The sequence below is a fragment of the Copadichromis virginalis genome, linkage group LG8 (assembly GCF_057382275.1).
Source record: "Copadichromis virginalis isolate Kocher_CV1m ecotype Utaka linkage group LG8, C_Virginalis_male_GT1.1, whole genome shotgun sequence".
Classification (NCBI taxonomy): Eukaryota; Metazoa; Chordata; class Actinopteri; order Cichliformes; family Cichlidae; genus Copadichromis; species Copadichromis virginalis.
The window spans coordinates 25,799,528-25,818,094 of NC_140625.1; the positions used below are offsets into that span (position 1 = coordinate 25,799,528).

The 18,567-nt window shown below is 41.4% G+C and overlaps 2 protein-coding genes across 3 annotated transcripts; one reads left to right on the forward strand and one right to left on the reverse strand.

Moving 5' to 3' along the window:
• Positions 1-2,895: 2,895 nt before the first annotated feature.
• mrpl43 (mitochondrial ribosomal protein L43) lies at positions 2,896-7,322 on the reverse strand. The gene is made up of 3 exons (XM_085466786.1): positions 7,192-7,322; positions 5,172-5,278; positions 2,896-3,186 (listed from the first exon to the last, which is right to left on the reverse strand). Exons 1-3 carry the CDS (start codon positions 7,320-7,322, stop codon positions 2,969-2,971), a joined length of 456 nt encoding a protein of 151 aa, XP_085322912.1. The 3' UTR covers positions 2,896-2,968.
• twnk (twinkle mtDNA helicase) lies at positions 6,728-14,840 on the forward strand. Of its 2 annotated transcripts, none has more exons than XM_085466785.1 (7): positions 6,728-7,024; positions 7,951-8,596; positions 10,833-11,535; positions 12,396-12,636; positions 13,231-13,338; positions 13,445-13,586; positions 14,061-14,840. In XM_085466785.1, exons 2-7 carry the CDS (start codon positions 7,976-7,978, stop codon positions 14,406-14,408), a joined length of 2,163 nt encoding a protein of 720 aa, XP_085322911.1. In that variant the 5' UTR covers positions 6,728-7,024; positions 7,951-7,975; the 3' UTR covers positions 14,409-14,840. The 2 variants fall into 2 exon arrangements, with proteins under 2 accessions (XP_085322911.1, XP_085322910.1); XM_085466784.1 differs by lacking the exon at positions 6,728-7,024 and adding an exon at positions 7,660-7,723.
• The last annotated feature ends 3,727 nt before the right edge of the window (positions 14,841-18,567 follow it).

The following is an 18,567-nucleotide window of genomic DNA, read 5'->3' on the forward strand; positions in this document are numbered from 1 at the left end:
AAACTGTGACACTTTGATTCAAGCTGGTTCTGTATTATTTTTGATGTAGATAATGAACTTCTCTTTGTTGTCTTATCAGATTATACCTGGCCAAAGTGATATCTCATGTCTTATTTATTTCATGTCATTCAATTTCCTCTGGCGTTCATGTAGCTTAAAAAAGTGTTTGGATGACCTTTAGCTTGGGGGAAAAAAGGTTCATTGTCAACAGCCCTGAGAGGAAGTCATGAAACAACATGCAAAATATGTTCTCACTCGGTTCTTCTCTCAAGATACCTGGTTGTTTTTAGCTTGTGGCGAGTAGCAAGGCCACTGTCCTCCACAGGGAATGAACCCCACTCCACCCCATAGTCATTTATATGAGCCAGAGGTATAACATAGACTCAGGGTACAGAGGAGGCGGGTAAAAATTACCATTTTTAGAGCAGCATTCACAGCTGTAACTAAGCAACAACAACTTTATTTAGTGTCCTTGTGCAGGTCAAGCTGTGCCATTTCCCATCAGGGATGGCGGGCGTGATGAGAGAACAGGAGCTGCGATATCTGTAATTGGTGTCGGAGATAAATTAAAAATACAGGAAATGAGAATAGTATGGAGGACTGTAAGTGCCAAAATTACTTACACACACACACAAATATAGCAGTGGCTTTCAGATGCTGGAAATGAGGTTGGAGACTCAACCTCATCAAGCTAACTGACCAGAGATCAGTGGAAACACAAAGAAAGAAATGCTTCATCTTATACTCATGTGATGATTAAAAGCTTGGATGGGTTGATAAAGGGGTTTGGAATCTTAAAACTGGCTGTTGCAGACTTTAACATGGGAATGGCGGAATACATTTATCTGTTTTGGATAAAAATGAAGACTTTATTCTACGAAACAGGCAATGCCCCTTTTTAAATCTGAAATTTACTGATGAAAAGTTTGGAGATTTAAAGTTAGACACTTTTATTCCAAGTGCAGCCTCCGTGTCTGAGTCTAATTTAACACTGGAATGCTAATTAGAAAAGATACGTGGGAGAAAGTGAGCGAAATGAACAGCAACATCTTCCTGCATCTCATCAGCATCCTTTGCAGTCATGTCACTCTCCCGCTCCACATAAACAGTCACATTGCCTAACCATTTCCCGTGGCCGGGGTTATAAAGTATACCATTCGCCTGCTGCACTCTTCACGTTGGCTTCATGCGAAGACTTATTTGTATTCGTCCGATGGTTTCCACTTGGTTGTATTTGTTTTTTGGAGAGCAACACTGGGGGTGAACCCTGAATGCCTTTTGCAGTCAAAAATGATGAATTCAGTAGAAGAACTGCAAAGAAAGCAACCAGTAGTTGTGCCAAAATTCAACGCCTTGTTGAATTTGAACAAATCACCCGCTGGACGAGTGTTAAATTTTCTGGTCCTGTTACAGAGGACAGCTCACACTGAAGGTTAAAGGCTGTCCCTCAGGCAATCACACAACCATCTGTCATGTTCATTTAAGCTGTGGGATATTTAAGGACACCTTCAAATCTTGTCAGTATTAAGCCGTGAAAACATTTACATTCACCCTGGAGTACAACTTAAAAAACATGTAATTCTTCTTAAGTTTTTACACTGAGCGATGCAGACAGCACAACGGCTGTGCTACTTCTTCTTCTTGGCGTACACCTGGCTGAGGATCTTACGTGGTCAGTACACACAAACAAAACAGTGAAGAAGGCGCAGCAGCGCCTCTTCTTTCTCAGGAGACTGAAAAGATTCGGCATGAGCCCCCGCATCCTCAGGACCTTCTATCACTGTGCCATTGAGAGCATCCTCACTGGATGCATCACCACCTGGTATGGCAACAGCACCGCCTACAACTGCAAAGCTCTCCAGCGAGTAGTGCGGTGCTCTGAACGGATAATTGGAGGTGAGCTTCCCTCCCTCCAAGACATCTACAGGAAGCGGTGCCTGAGGAAAGCGGGGAGGATCATCAAGGACTCCAGTCACCCCAGCCATAAACTGTTCAGACTGCTTCCATCAGGAAGGAGGTTCTGCAGCATCCGGTCCCGTACCAGCAGACTGAGAGACAGCTTTTTCCATCAGGCCATCAGACTGCTGAACACTTCATAGACACCTCAGCTTCACTACTGGAACTTCAACATTATGCACTCCACACTGTATATAAATGCCACTTGTTTTGCACATATTCAACTCTGTATATTTTATATATTTTATTATTATTATTATTATTATTATTTTATTTTATTTTTTTACTATTTAATTTGTAAAAATGTGTATACACACACACACACACACACACACACACACACGTAGGAAAATATTTAGTATACACATCCAGAAATGCATACACTATTATATATTGTACATATATTTATTAGTTTCAGGTTGGCCATTCTTGTATTTTGCTCGTTTGTGTTGTTGTGTTTGCACATCTCTGTTGCTTGTGGGGCTCGCACACAAGAATTTCACTCGCATGTGCTGTGCCAGTGTGCCTGCACATGTGATGTGACAATAAAAAAAAATAAAAAAAAAGTGATTTGATTTCTCTCGATGTGCTGAAACCCACCTCTAAAGAAAATCTGTATTTAAACATCAACATCTGAAAGTTGTTGGGTTTTTTTATTTCAAAGTTCCATCTGCGGCACTTATTACACAAATCTTTAAATAACCTTGAGATTTAAAAACAGTTATCTGCTCTTTAGTATGCCCGCCGACAAAGCTCTGGTGGATCCATTTAAAGTCTATTCAAATGTGGCATTTAGAGCTGGAACTGTGAGCATTTTTCCTTCAAGTGGGCTCTGCTGCAAACAGAAGGAGATGGTTAAAAAAATGTTTTTTTTTTTAAATCAGACAACAGTGTGGTATTATCCAGGAAAACAAATCAAAAGGAAGCCGATGCAGAAACTGTTATTCACCAGTGATTTAATTTAAATTGCAAAAAATACAAATGGAAGTTCAACATTTTCTTTCGTTAGTCCTTATTGAAAATCTGGTTTCTGTGGCCTTATGGGGCCAATAGACGGGGGCCGGTTGGTGAAAGGGTGCCACAGGCCCTGGATGCTGGGACTGTCTGTGTGGAAGGGTTTGCGGATGCGGATGATTTCCAGACCGGACTGATTGGTCAGCTTAGTCAAAAGCTCGGATATCTGCTGAGACGTTTTGCTCGTGATGGTTTCTTCCCTCACGTTGCCATTTACTGCAAAAAAGGAAAATATATGCGACTTTTAAGAGGACACCTACAACATTAACATTAACAACAATACCTTCTACCTATGTTATACTGCCCCCTACAGTATCTAAGACTGCTTTATGGCAGTTTACTTTTCGTGCTTCTTATTAAGTAAGTAAAAATGAGACAGAACAACAGATTTTGGATATAACATTAACACAAACTGTCTGTTTCTAAAAATGTTCATTTGGATTTGGCACATGGTTTCATAGCTGGGTATTATAACAGTGAAGTTGGATGAAAAATCTACCTTATCCATACTCAAGCTTTTTGAAAATGGAGTGTTCATTAAAACTTCTGACAAAATGTTTAAAAATTAAATGAAATATTAATTTGCATATGTGACTTTTAATTTGTTTCATATTTGCTGATGAAGAATTCTAAAATATTAATTCATCAAATATGATACATTTGGCGTGACAGGGTTAAAGACTATTACATGCCTTCTATATGAGAAGCTGGAAATAAAATATCAGTTCCCTATCTGCAAAATTCTCATTTCTACAATACTTCCAAATTTGCTGTCAGAGATCCAGGATCCAAATATTTTAGAGATTTCAAGCATCCATCATTCTATAAATGTCCTTACTGATAAAGCCACAGTACCAGATATTTACCCTAAAAATATGAAGAATCTGGTTCAAGGAGTTTTCAGATAATATGAAAGAAATGTTAGAAAATATGCCTTGATGCATGCTCAATCATACAGGTAAGGAAATCCTGAAAAGATGATTCTTTTTTTTCTGGAAGTAGCATTTTCAGTGGGGAAAACGTTTCATCCCCATCCACGTGACTTCTTCAGTCTCAGCTGACTGCAGGTTTCCCCAATCTTATGAACAGTACATCTGCATAGCCAAATATGGAGTTTCCTCAACAGCCTGAAGACAGAAGGATGCCATACCGAGGATGTGGAAAGCGGGGGAAAAATTTGCCTGACAGAAAACTCACCCAAACAGTAAAAAACATCCTTGCAGGGTTAAATTTAAAGCCGAGGCAAATTCCGATTGTCGAATTGATCACAGCTACAGAAACAGCAATTCAAAACATCAACTTTGCAGATGTGGAAGCAGAGCAACTGGGGACGAAAATGTCCTCAGCATCCAACATCAACATGGGGGAGAGGAAGGCACTCACATCGCTTAGTAATAACAACATTATCATCCTTCCGGCAGACAAGGGTAGGTGCATGCTTTTGCTAAACCAGAAAGACTAACATGAGAAAATTGTGTTGCTGCACAGTGACAAAAATACTTATGAGCCCCTGAAATGAGAACCAGGTAGTTGTTACAGGAAGAGGGTGATAGACTGTCTCAAACAGTTAGAGCAAGACATCGTTATTGAGCAAACCTCATACCACAGGCTATACCCAGGAGAATCTAAACCAAGTCTGTATGGTTTACAGACGATACATAAACAGGGTGCACCTGTAAGACCAACTGTCTGTATGATCAACTCGGTCACCTATAACATCAACAAGTTGCTGGTTTCAATTGTCAACCTATTGGTGGGCAGCTCTAAACACCACATCCAGAACACTTTGGATGGAATCAGTTAAGTCTTATCTCATCTTATTTTAGTCAGGCACATCTGTGATGGTTAGTTTGGAAGCATTTGAAAGCTTACCATCTCTAGAGAGTCATGACTATATTCCTACGTGATTACCATTCATTTTGGTACTCATCTTTTTATTCAGTATACATTATCGATTACTCAGTTCAGAGTCTAGTGAGTGGAATATAATAAATGTTCTAATAAACATTCAGTTGCTCTCTATTATAATTTCATTACCTTTAAACTCCTTAACAGAAGCTTGTAATCTTAACTCCTTCTCTCTTTGCTTTATATCTACATCAACAAATGATATATATTCAGAAATCTCACTGTCACTCTGCTTCACCATTGTTTCAGTAAATTTATTCAGGTCTGATTCGAACAGAGCTGTGGGCACTTACAGTATTCTGCAACTATTTTTGGTACTCTGCAGGGCTGCGGAGACACATAGACGACAGTTCCAGGGTTCTTGTTGGCATAATCCACAACTCCCTCCTCGATGAAATCCCTGAAAAAGCAGGTTAACCGGTATTACAGTTTGGTAAGGGTGACAGAGTTTTTTGTTTGTTTTTTGAGCCATACCTGCCAATTATTTTCATTACTGGTTAATAAATTATTATACTTTTGTTTAAACCACACAGTCTGAGCGTAGCTGTATAAAATGGAAAATTAAATGACAATCATATAATTTAATTTTATGCTTTGTGCTACTTTTCATTTCAAAAAGAAAAAGAAATGCATGAACAGTTAAATAACTGATAATAAAACAAACTTGGGGGAAAAAAATCTTTCCAGATGACAGACATCACCCTGCAATTTTCAGATATGAATTTTTAAAAAAAACATTTTCTTTAAAATACAATTTTAGAAGAGCACAGGATGTTTTAATTGGTTAATGTGAAGCTGGACCCTTTCACTATTATAATGCAAATGTAAAGTATTTGGCCAATTTTGTGTGTTAGCAAGCAGATAAACAGCTTAAAATGAATCAACAGAAACATTATTTTTATCTTTAGGCTACTGAAGTCACAGAACATTCAGTCATGAAGTCAGAAACTATTCTGAGCAGTGAAAAATTCTGCTGAGAGTCTGCAAATGTAACTGCTGCTAGCATCATGATGTGGCGTTTGAACAATAAAGGGCTGTTGGTGATGTCTGTCAACATCTACTGCCAGTGCTAAAAGATTCTTCTACTATGATCCCTGAATCCATATCACAGGAATGTGATGATCATCTGGCTTTCTGATTGTGTGTTACAGAAGCAGGTAGTGCATTTGAGCCTACATGCTATAATAGGAACTGCAAAAATCCTGCTTAACTGCACATTTTTGGGCCATTTCTAAAATACTCTATCAGTTACACCTTGTCAGTACTGGGTTTGACCGCTTTTTGCCCTCAGAACTGGTATTATTCTTTGTGGCATAGATTCAACAAGGTGCTGGAAACATTCCTCAGAGATTTTGGTGCATATTTACATGACAGCATCACATAGTTGCTGCAGATCTGTTTGTTGTACATCCTTGTTGCAAACCTACTGCTCCTGCTACTAAAGATGCTCTATTAGATTGAGATGCAGTGACTGCGGAGACCATGTGAGTACAATAAATTCACTGTCATGTTAATGAAATCATATTGAGAGGATTTCAGCTCTGTGACATGACATCAGAAGGCGACTTGGGGTTCATTATCTTGCCCAAGGATACTTCGCTATGTAGACCGGAGGAGCCGGACATCAAAACACCAACTTTCTGATCAGTTGGTGACCTGCTCTGCCTCCTGAGCTACAATTCATGATTTCATGTAGTTTACACCAAATTCTGACCCTTCCATTCGAATGTTGCATCATTTCCAATTTTCTATTGTCCAGCTTTGGTGTAGGTTCAGTTTCCTGTTCTCAGCTGAAAGGAGTGACATCAGGTGTCTTCTGCTGCTGTAGCCCATCTGCTCAAAGGTTTAACGTGCTGTGCGTTCACAGATGCTCGTCTACATCTTTAACTTTCTTCAAAATTCTGATGCTCGTTTGGACTTCATCTGGTCTTTGGCCATGTCTACATGTGTTCGGTTGCTGCCATTGTGATTTGTTCACGAGATATTTGCATTAACGAGTAGTTGAAAGGGTGTTCCTAATGAAGCGGCAGATGAGCATATTGTATGCTATGACGTTATGACAAATAGATTTTTAACCTGCTGTTGGCTTACAGCATCTTTTGGATTCCTCCACCGGGAAAGACGGCTGATTAATGAAAATAATGAGGTACAAGACTAACGTCAACATAATAGACTGGGATCTAATTTAAGAATAATTACAAGATCTAAATCAATAAACCGTGTGCTAATCAGGAAACCAAGTAATCTCTTAGATTTTTTCAAGGCCGTGACTTAGAGGAACTGTCTACATAAACTATCAAAGACTTCTTTTACCTGGCTCCCAGCGAACTCTGAGCCTTTTTGGAGAAGACGATGGAGATGCGTTTTAGCTGGCAAACGTACCGACCGACGCCATTTTGAAGGACACTTCTCAAAAAACGACTCGGTGTCCCTCTGGAAGTCATCGTTAATCTGCTCTTTTTCTACTGCTGCACAAAAATAACACAGTCAAACACACTAAACGGTAACAAGGCTCTCAGAGGACAACCTGACGGGCATGTACACAGCGCTGTCCGTCAGTAGCAAGTTCCGGAGTGAAACGCATAGCTGACATAACGGTTAACAAAAAAAGATACCTTCTAGAAGAAGACTTTTTTCGTTGACAAATTAAACGTCCAACCATTACATTTATTTTCTACTATAAAAATGATCACGTTAAGTATAATTTAAAAGGTAAATATGTGTTAGTCTAGCTTTCCGAATATCTAGTCTTCCGTATTGTTCACACGGACTTGTTTTGGAAACGCACCGAAAAGCCCGGGTTAGAGTGGAGCATGGGAGGAGAGGAGGACAGATATCAGAGACTGTAAGTTGTTCTTTTTCAGCCTCATGTTTTATTAAACGCCACTAACTTTTGAGTGATGCTTTCATACGCCTCCATGATAATTTTCATGTTCGGTACGTCTCCGTTTGACAAGAAAATAACGGCTTTCTGCCTCTCCTTAATTTGACTGTCTAGGTCACCCCAAAACTTTGCTGTGCTTTTCCTATATTAGGCTGCTGGTTTCCTCATGTCTTGGTGTCTTTTTGCAGGTTCAACGTGCTGACCACATAACCAATGTGGAAAGGCTTGCTGCTGAGGAGCTCCACCTGTCTCTTGCAGGTGGGAGCTCCAAGGTTTCTCCTCCAAGGATGTCTTACATCTCCATTTTTGAGACCTCTAGCAAAGAGGCTGCTTCACAGGCCATTTCCAATACCTTGGGGTACAGGCTACTTCCTGACACACACTGGGACCAGAGGTTATAAAAAAGACACCAAATCTACTTTAGAGTTCCCTGTGACCCCAGTCACAGTCACAGACATCAAACAGTATCTACGCTCCAAAGATATTCCCTTCCACGATGGTTACAGCTGCCTCCACATTCCCAGCATCTTTGTGGATTTGTCAACCAGGAAGGAGGTCTTCTCCCTGTTCATTGACAAAACCACGGGACAGTTTCTGTGCAAGGACACGCTGGTGGAGGGGAGCTGGGAGGACCTCCAGGACTGTTTGGAGGTGATGCAGAAGGACGGGGAAGAGTCCCTTAACCCTAATGTGCTTCTGGGGTATCCGGAGAGTGTGGAGGAGCAGGAGGAGAGAGAGAGGGAGCTGAGAGAGGTGCAGAGGATCTGGTCCACCTCTGTGCCACTCACTGACCTCCCAGAGGATGAAGCTCAGCTGATTAAAACCATTTTCCAGGTATTATTCTGTGTAATTTGTGATTCTTAATTCAAAAGATGACACGAGCAGCTCATGAACAGCTTCCCCAGAGCTGTTGCCCTCACCACACATCTCCCTGCACTGATTACAAAGATCGGCAACAACTAACACACACACACATCCTCAGCTCTGTGACAAACATATAGAATAGAATAGAATTCAACTTTATTGTCATTGCACATGCACAGGTACAGGGCAACGAAATGCAGTTTGCATCCATCCAGAAGTGCTTTAGTGATATAGATATATTACAATAAATATTAGCAATAATATAGATATGTAAATATATTACAGAAATGGGTCTATTATGGAATGTTATGATGTACACGGTATGAAGTATGTTGTGAATATTCTATAACTATAGGTATGTACAGGCTGTAGTGAGTACAAGCTATGTACAGGCTATGAACAGGATATAAATATGAAAAACTACACAGAATATGAAATAAATAACTTTACAGAATCTGAGATATACAGTTATACAGAAATGGGAACTGTGCAAGTTGTAAACAGTTGTAGGATTAAAGATTATCGTATGTACAGAATGATTATTACAGAGCTATACAGTAGTGCAGTTAAGATAAGTGAGATATGTGAATAATTCTACAGAGGCTATATAAAGTGCTGGTGGTTGTGAGTGGTGGTTCAGTCCATGTTATTATTGTGTGTTTGAGGGTACAGTTGTCCATTGTGGGTGTGTGTATGTTCAGTCCATGTTTTAATGTGGGTCAGATGTCAGGAGGCAGAGTTCAGGAGTCTGACAGCTGTGGGGAAGAAGCTGTTCCGGTACCTGGTGGTCTTAGTCCGGAGGCTCCTGTGGCGCCTCCCAGAGGGCAGGAGGGTGCAGAGTCCATGTGATGGGTGACTGGGGTCTCTGATGATTTTCCCAGCCCTTTTCAGACACCGCTTCTTGTAGATGTCTTTTATGGCAGGAAGTGGTGCTCCGGCGATGCGCTGGGCAGTTTTCACGACCCTCTGCAACGCCTTCCGGTCCGAGGCAGAGCAGTTCCCGTACCAGACTGTTATACAGTTGGTCAGGATGCTCTCGATGGTGCAACGATAGAAGTTCACCAGGATGTCTGAGGACAGGTGGTTCTTCCTCAGAGTCTTCAAGAAGAAGAGGTGCTGGTGAGCCTTCTTGACCAGCTTGGAGCAGTTGGTCGTCCAGGTGAGATCCTCGGAGATGTGGACTCCCAGGAACTTGAAGCTGCTCACACGCTCCACAGCCGTCCCCTTAATGTGGATGGGTGGATGTGGGTCAGCATTCCTCCTGTAGTCCACGATGAGCTCCTTGGTCTTCTCGGTGTTAAGCAGCAGGTTGTTTGTGTCGCACCACTCAGCCAGACGATCCACCTCCTCCCTGTAGGCGGCCTCATCGTTGTCACTGATGAGGCCAATCACCGTGGTGTCATCTGCAAACTTAATGATGGTGTTGGAACCATCAGCAGGTCTGCAGTCGTGGGTGAAGAGGGAGTAGAGGAAAGGGCTCATCACACAGCCTTGTGGTACACCGGTGTTCATTGTGATGGTAGATGAGCAGCGGTTATCCAGCCGGACATGTTGGGGGCGGTTGGTCAGGAAGTCCAGTAACCATTTGCAGATGAGGGAACTGATGCCCAGGTCTGTCAGTTTCCTGATGAGTTGTGAGGGGTGGATTGTATTGAATGCTGAACTGAAGTCTATAAACAGCATTCTGGCGTATGTGTTGTTGTTGTCCAGGTGTGAGAGGACAGAGTGCAGTGCGATGGAGACTGCATCCTCTGTGGTCCTCTTCTGCCGGTATGCGAATTGGTGGGGGTCCAGGGTGGGGGGGAGACAGGATTTGAAGTGTGCTAGGACCAGTCGCTCTAAGCACTTAGTGATGATGGGGGTGAGTGCTACTGGGCGGTAGTCATTGAGGCAAGATGGGTTGGAGTTTTTGGGTATCGGGACGATGGAGGTGGATTTGAAGCAGGCCGGTACCACAGCGTGGGCCAAGGACAGGTTGAATATGTCTGTCAGCACTCCTGCAAGCTCCCCAGAACACGCTCTGAGGACACGCCCGGGATATGTGCACATACACAACCATTCTCATCCTCTGAGACTGCTAGTACCTGAATGTAAAGTCACTTTAAACATATATATTTATTTTGTTAAATATGGTGGTGTATGTACAAGACCTTACCTTTTCCTCTACAGTGTCATCTGGCACAGTAATGTCAATGCTTTGTTTCAGATCACAAAGATCTCCAATGCAACCCTCAAGAAGTTTGGAGTGAGATTATTCAAGCCAACCAAAAGCCTGGTTTTCCCCTGGTTTGGTGGACCTGATTCCTCTTTAAAAGGGGTCAAGCTCCTGTCAGCTCAAAGAACAGAAACTGACAAAGTCACATATAATGAAGCTACAGTCCCAAAGTCTAACTCCTATTACAACTTGTTTGGCCTCCCTCTTGTGGGACGTCTGGACTCGGAGGTGGTGGTGACGGGTCACGAGTTTGACACGATGGCTGTGAGTCAGGCAACAGGACTCCCGAGTGTTGCTCTTCCTCGCGGGGTCAGCTGCCTTCCTCCAATCCTGCTGCCCTACCTGGAGCAGTTCAAGCGGGTGACTCTGTGGCTGGGGGGAGACATTCGCTCCTGGGAGGCGTCAAAGAGCTTTTCTCGCAAGCTGGGCATCAGGCGTTGCTCCCTTGTGCGGCCCGGTGAGTACCGGCCGTGTGCGGTGGAGGCTCTGGCCCGAGGTAAAAACTTAAGCAACATCATTAAAGCCTCGATCCCAGCGGCCCATAAGTCCATAGTGTCCTTCAAGCAGCTCAGAGAGGATGTTTATGGGGAGCTCGTCAACACAGATCAGGTGGCTGGAGTGAAGTGGACGAGGTTTCCTGAGCTCAACAGGATTTTGAAGGGACACCGCAAGGGAGAGCTGACTGTTTTTACAGGTACGGTGTTACTAATAATGATGTTTTAAGACTCAGGAACTAATTAGTTGTTTTTTTTTAAATCCCAAGAAATCATAACCAAAATTAAGTCATTTCTTCCCTTTTTAAAAGTGATACAAACAAAACTCATAGCATCATATAATCAATATCTCTGTGGATAATGGATCTTTCTTCCACCACTTCTAGGTAGCCAAATATCAAAGCCAATTTGTAAGCAAGCAGATTTAAATTCAGTCTTTTATTGTTCTGCCCTGAGTTGTGATCGAGTTTCACAACTCAACAACAAAACAAAAACCATACCTGATTGAAGTTTGGATGATATCTTCTTCAAGATGGTCTCATTTGTCAGTGCTGCAGCACTTTCAAAACTGCTCCTGTTTTTCCCTTTTCTGACTTCTGCAGCATTGTGGCTATTTTTGGATCAGTCAGTGAAAGTCCCAACATGCTTCTTTATATCTGCAATTTCATCATGGAACTTCAAACATGTGAATAACAAATCCACTTCCTGGTGTCCCACTGTGTGCCATTTAAATTGCATCATCACTGTTATAACACTGACCCACTGCATTACCTAGCTGAATTAATGCTAAAAAGCTGTGGAAGTCATGCAGCACTGCTCAAGGACCTTGAACCGGAGATAGGCTGACTTAAATTCAGCCACAATATTTGATAAAAAAAAAAAAATCAAACCGCATACTTTCTTTAAAGGAAGAGGATGTAAAACACTCACAGCTGGCCAAGTTTTTACTTTTCATTAAAGTGTCTGGAAGTATGATGGCTTTTTAGTTTACCAGTTTAAATATAAAGTACAAGTACTAGCTTTATTAACCCAGTACGCAATCATGATGTTTCTTTACCAGGTCCTACTGGAAGTGGGAAAACCACCTTTATCAGTGAGTTGGCCCTGGACCTTTGCATGCAGGGTGTCAACACTTTGTGGGGCAGCTTTGAGATCAACAATGTTCGTCTAGCCAAGATCATGTTGACACAGTTCGCCATGCAGAGGCTGGAGGAGAACCTGGAACAGTATGATTTCTGGGCAGACAAGTTTGAAGAGCTGTCGCTTTACTTCATGACTTTCCATGGGCAGCAGAACATCAAGTAAGTCTTATTAGTACTTCAGGGATCCATTAAGTTCTTTTATTGAAGAGGTTTGCTTTGTTTTTTAATATAATCTTGATAGTTTGATCACTTCTTGTTGGAGTGTGGTTGCTCAGTCAGTAAATGTTAAATGAGTAAATGAGTTTTTTAAATGGACTAACAATGAAGTGGAGTTGTTGCTGCAAGTAACACAAAAGTACAAAGTTGCAAAAGCGAGTGAGAATTAAAGAATTTGAAGAAAAGCTATCTGGAGCATGTACAAACTGATATTAATCTTTAATAGGGCTGTCAAAATTGAGAGCAAACAAAATAACTGCTGTATAATGCCCTCTGCTATCTTAGTTTAATTGGTTACATGACTGCATCATATGACTAAAATGCGTCATCGTTTCCGAAAGTCTCTGTTTATGCAGTCTACACTGCCTTTCCGCTTTGGCGAGCATTTTCAAAAAGCTCTGTTTTCCTTGACCAAAAACGCAGTCTCAGTGTGGACAGAAGGCCAAAACGGAGAGAGAAAGATACGTTTTCAAACGAAAACATATTAGTGTGGACATGGTCTAAGACCCTCTGACTCCTGTCCAATTTTGCCTGCAGGACAGTGCTGGACACAATGCAACATGCTGTCTACCTCTATGATATCAACCATGTCGTCATTGATAATCTACAGTTCATGATGGGACAAGAAAACCTTTCAGTAGACAAGTAAGATAAAAAAAATGTTGTTTATCTGGTGTGTGATGATGTCATGTTAGTGCTGTTATTGGTGTGTTAATGCTGTATGGAAATACAATGTTCTCATGTACCTCAGGTTTGCAGTCCAGGACCACATTATCGGGGTTTTCAGGAAGTTTGCCACTAACAGCTCCTGTCATGTCACCCTGATCATTCATCCGAGGAAAGAGGAGGATGACCGAGAACTGCAAACGGCATCAATCTTTGGTTCTGCTAAGGTAAGGCAGTGAGAGTTTCAGTTCAGTCTGGTAGAAAATACTGAAGGAACAGTTGAAAATGACAAATTGTTGGCAGACAGATACTGTACATTTAATGTACAATGTTTAATTATCCTCTTAACATTGTCACAGTCACCAGTGACCTGGTCAGCAAAAATGTACCCTATTTGTGGGTATTTCCCCTATCTGGCATTCGCAAATTAAAATATTTTAATAGGAGAACTAAAAGGGCCAAAATAGAATCACAGCATCGATAGGTTGTTATTGTGAGAGTAATAATAATTTTGTTCATACTCATCAAAATAGCATGGGTATCATTCTATTTTGATTCTTAAAAAACATTAAAAACATTTTAATAAATAAGCACATCTCTTGACTTGCTGTTTCAATAAAATGCATATACGCTTGCTCTCTTCTCAAATCTGCAGTTTTCCAATTTAAGTAAGACACGTCTTGACTTTTAACTCCTTCCAGGCCAGCCAAGAGGCCGACAACGTCCTCATACTGCAGGAAAAGAAGCTGGTGACGTGTCCTGGCCGCAGATCCCTGCAAGTGACCAAGAACCGCTTTGATGGAGACGTGGGCATCTTCCCTCTGGACTTCATCAAGTCTTCGCTGACTTTTTCCACTCCCATCAAAGGAAAACACAAGCTGAGGAAGGTCAACACTAAGCCGGAAAACGAGGAGGAGGACGAGGCCACTGCAGCAGCGTCAAAGAAGGAGGAGGTTAAAAAAGACAAGGTAGAGAAAGTGAAAGGAAACACAAAGACTCCACGAACTGTTAAAAGTCCTGCAAATGGAAACGGAGCCATTCAGAAGTGAACTTTCATTCAGAGTATTCTCTCTGTTGATCAGGGATTTGAATGTTAAACCTCAACCAGACTCTTTGTATGAAAGATAATGTTCGACAGTTGTATGTCAATAACAGGAGGTTCAGCTAAGCTAAATACAAGTACATAAATATGAACATGCATATGAAATGTATGAATTAACATCCCTGAATCCAGAATATGCCAGGTAGTGAAAACGTGTTTCATCGTGGAATGAAGCATGTTACAGACAGAATGTGAAATAATGACAGCAAAGTGTTAAACTAGTCTTCAAAGCTTTTCTGTTCAATGTAGTAAGACTGAATTTGTTAAGTGTTGTTTAACCTATTGAAATAATAATGTGACGCCAGGAACTACTGATTAAATAGGGATGGTAACACTATCACTGTCTGCTTAGAGGCATAATACAAACCCCTGCACATTACCACAGTGTGTTCTCTACTGACTTTTTGTACAACAATGATTTGTTGCTTTTTATAATAAACCCCCCCCAACAACTTCTAATGCAGATTGTGATTGCGTTTTCTATCTGTGGTCACCAGGGGGCGTTGTGTGCTAAGAGACTGGAGTTTAGTTAACTTCAGATAATTGTTGAGCAGCAAATATCAGCCGTCCTATTTCCAAATGGCAGTGATCACTGACTACAGACATATGTGTTCGTTTAGTTTCGTCTCTCGGCTACAGCAGCGACTGCCTTAACAACTTGCTAACGATTTGTTCCATATGTCTGATTTATAAATGACTACAAGCGTGACAAAGCTCAGTTATGCACATTAGGAAAAATGTAGTTTAATTCTGCACTCTTTGGTTAAGCAGCAAGCTGTGTACCCCTCTTTCCTTGCTGTTTGACTGAGTTTCAGAGTTTGTTTGTTCCCTTTTATCCTCCTGTGAGCCTGCCTTTTGAATAATGATAATTAAGTTCAAATACCACGTATGGAAGAGAAGAGTACTAAAGGTTTTAGCACACTTGCCTGTTAATTACCCTTCATTGTCCAACCATGGCCTTCTCCAATGTCACACCACACAATGCATTATTTAGAGTGGGTGACTTTAAATAAATGCAAAGTGTTTTTAAAACATCTTCCTATGAATATTTCATGGGTAAAGTCAACTACCCTGCCTCGGTTGCACTGGTGTGGGGTTACGAGTAGAATCAGCAGCTCTCAGAAGTGAAGAAAGTCTGCATTGCGCTGTGTCGTGGGCTGCTGCAGGACGTATTGATGGCTGAAGTGTCGCACTTTATCACAGTCACTGCAAACCCATATAAATTTCAGGTTTATGATTTAAAGGGTTAGTGGTTCAATGTGGGAATATGAAAGTGCCTGTGTGTTTTATACCAGGGCCTTTGGTGATTTGCAACCTTGAAATATACACTGAATAAATCAAGTGTCACTGTGGGAATGACACAAGTGTAAAATCAAGGACCAAAGGTGCCAAAATGGAAAAAAAACTAACTACTGAATAATTAAAAAATCCAATTTAATGCACTAGATACATAGATACAAGTTATAGAATATTTTCTTTTCTGTTATTTCGTATTTCTGTATTTTCTTTTACAGTTCCTTTATGTTTCAATATAAAACGAGCTGGCCAATACCAAAGGCAAACACGGTCCTGTGAAAACATTTTTTCACTGGACTATTATTGCAACACCTTGATTAATCTATTCAGCTGTAGATTTCCTTACATCCTTTGAGTTTGTTCCATGGCCCAATTTGGGCCAAGCTTTGGTCTCACAGATGGCCTCACATTTGATTCTAGAATACTTATAGAGGAATTCATAGTCCACTCAGTGACTACAAAGTGCCCTGTAGCTGCAAAACAAGCCTGAATCATCAACCCTCCTTTGCTGTGCTTTGACAGTTGAGCTGTTTGTGCTGATAATGCTGTGCATTGTGGCCAACATCTCCACTTTGGTCTCATCTGTCCACGGGACATTGTTCCAGAGGTCCTGTGGATTATACAGATGCAGGTTTGCACACAAAAACCAGCCATGAGAGAAGCGGCTTCTTCTCGGTGACACTTCCAAACATGTCGTGCTGTTCAGTCTTTTTCTAATTGTGCAGTCATGAACTTTAACGTTTAGCATGCTAACTGAGATCTATAGAGTCGGTGGTGTAACTCTTGTACTTTGTCTTTGTGTTAGACTGTTTGAAGCTGGAGTGAATTTGCTGGAAAGTCCACTCCTCAGGTGATTGTGGCATAAACTTGACTGATTGACTGACTGCTTTGGTCCTCCATATGTAACACCTTAGGATTATGGGAATGTTGAGGCAGCCTTTGCACTCCAGATGCATAGCTTTGCTATGACTTATGAAATATCAATCTAACCTGAATGTCATACATATGTATAACAACATGCCTACTTTGTCTTCAAAATCTTTCAAACCAAGTGCCTGAATTACTCAAAATGCAACTCAGCTGTTGAGAGTTTCCTTTTTTCTTACTAAAGTTATTTATTCCTTTAAAACCTGTACAAACTCTGGAGCAGGAAAAGGGTTTTGTACAGCTTTTTACTTTTAGTAAAAATGAGTGAAGTTGCTCTTTAGTACTTTTGTCCTGTTGTTTGCCTCGGTGTGGACTTCGCAGACACTGGGGCCTCTCTGTCTGCCTCTGATTTCTTTGCTGGCTCCATCTTTGACAGACCAGTCCAAGGGAAGCTCCTGGCACCAGACTCATCTTACACGAGGTATGTGCAGCCTCGAGCTTCTCGGATAGTTGAAACTGTAAAATATTGTTGTAAGCTGTAGGAATAATTCCTGTGTGTGTTTGATGAACCTAAATCACTGCGTATGAGACAGCAGGAGGGAGACAGGTCTTTGTATAGAAGCTCCATCATTTTGTTCTCATTTCTGCTTTTCTGACCCTTCTGTTAATGCTGAATATTTTCTGTGAATGTTTTACTGCTGTGTAAGTACACACTGCTCGCCATAATAACTCCAGGCTGTGTGCTGGATGGGTCCGTGTGTCCTTTTGACTGTGTGGGTGTGGGATATGGCCCGAGAGATCTCTGAATGGGGCTCTTTGTGTTTTAAGACATTACTGCAGCCAGATGATGGTGGCTGTGTCGCCCGCCAGCTCCTTAAAAATCACAAAAATGCACAAAAAAATACAACTGAGCTAAATGAATGCAGACACATGAATGTACAGTCATAAGCTATAGGATTGCTGATCCTCTTCCAAGTAAGCTTTTAAAAATATCTAGAGTTTCATTGTTCTTTTTTCCTCTTGTAAACAGGTGGTGAAAATCCAAATTAAATACAAGAATCCCTTTGTGCAGCAGCACAGCACTCTATGTCTGATTGTTCTCTTTTGTTGTGAATGGCCTGTGCTGATCAGAGCTTTGCATGCCTATTCAAATAGTTGCCATCTGGAGAGGGGAGGAGATGAAACAACTCCAGTTATGAGGCTTTTAATCATGAAGGCAACAAACAGTGCAGGGACCAAAAGGATGTGAATTAAATGAGGCCGAGAAAAGATGTTTCAGCTGCTGATAAACCCTCTTCCTATCTTTCTAATAAAAACATCATCAGGTGTCAGAATTAAAAATGCCAGCCCACACCACAAAAACGGAACAAGAAGCTTTACATCAGTCAGGGAGAAATAAACTTGCATGCTGCTCCCTGCATGATCCGATGAATGCATGACATGCAGGCATAGCTCTCCGCCCCATTAGCTGCCCTTCATTAAACCTCAACTATTTCGACCGAGTCTGGAGGTAATTTCAGGACCTTCAATCAGAGTTAATCAGCTGGGGGCTTTGGTCCTGCGGTGAACTTGGGATCATATTCTTGAGGCTTTTCTGCTGATGTTGGCCTCCATGACAGGACTTTCACTGCAGGAAAGTCAGCCTAGAACACAATAGAGTTTGGAGGTATTTTTAGATAAATTAGGCAACAGTGCAACCACAAAAACATGTTCCTGGTTAGGTTTAAAGTATTAGTTTCATAGAGTCATGTTCCTTGTATTATCTTTGGTTCCTATTATTGTCCTCAATTTTCCTTTTTCGTGTCTCCTGTGTTCCCCTCTGTCTGTCCCCCACAGTTTGGTCTTGCTCCTTTTTTCAGTTTACTTTCTGTTTTATTTTGAAGGTCCGCATGTGGTTTTTTGTGCTTTTTCTTCTCTCTGATCTTTTTTGAGCCATCAGTGAC

Coding starts and splice junctions, on each gene's coding strand:
- twnk (XM_085466785.1), top strand. CDS start 7,976: ATGTGGAAAGGCTTGCTGCTGAGGAGCTCCACCTGTCTCTTGCAGGTG. Junction 11,536..12,395: donor AGAGCTGACTGTTTTTACAG/GTACGGTGTTAC, acceptor TTTCTTTACCAG/GTCCTACTGGAAGTGGGAAA. Junction 12,637..13,230: donor CATGGGCAGCAGAACATCAA/GTAAGTCTTATT, acceptor TTTTGCCTGCAG/GACAGTGCTGGACACAATGC.
- mrpl43 (XM_085466786.1), bottom strand. CDS start 7,322: ATGACTTCCAGAGGGACACCGAGTCGTTTTTTGAGAAGTGTCCTTCAA. Junction 5,279..7,191: donor CAGAGTTCGCTGGGAGCCAG/GTAAAAGAAGTC, acceptor CTGCTTTTTCAG/GGATTTCATCGAGGAGGGAG. Junction 3,187..5,171: donor AAAAATAGTTGCAGAATACT/GTAAGTGCCCAC, acceptor CCTTTTTTGCAG/TAAATGGCAACGTGAGGGAA.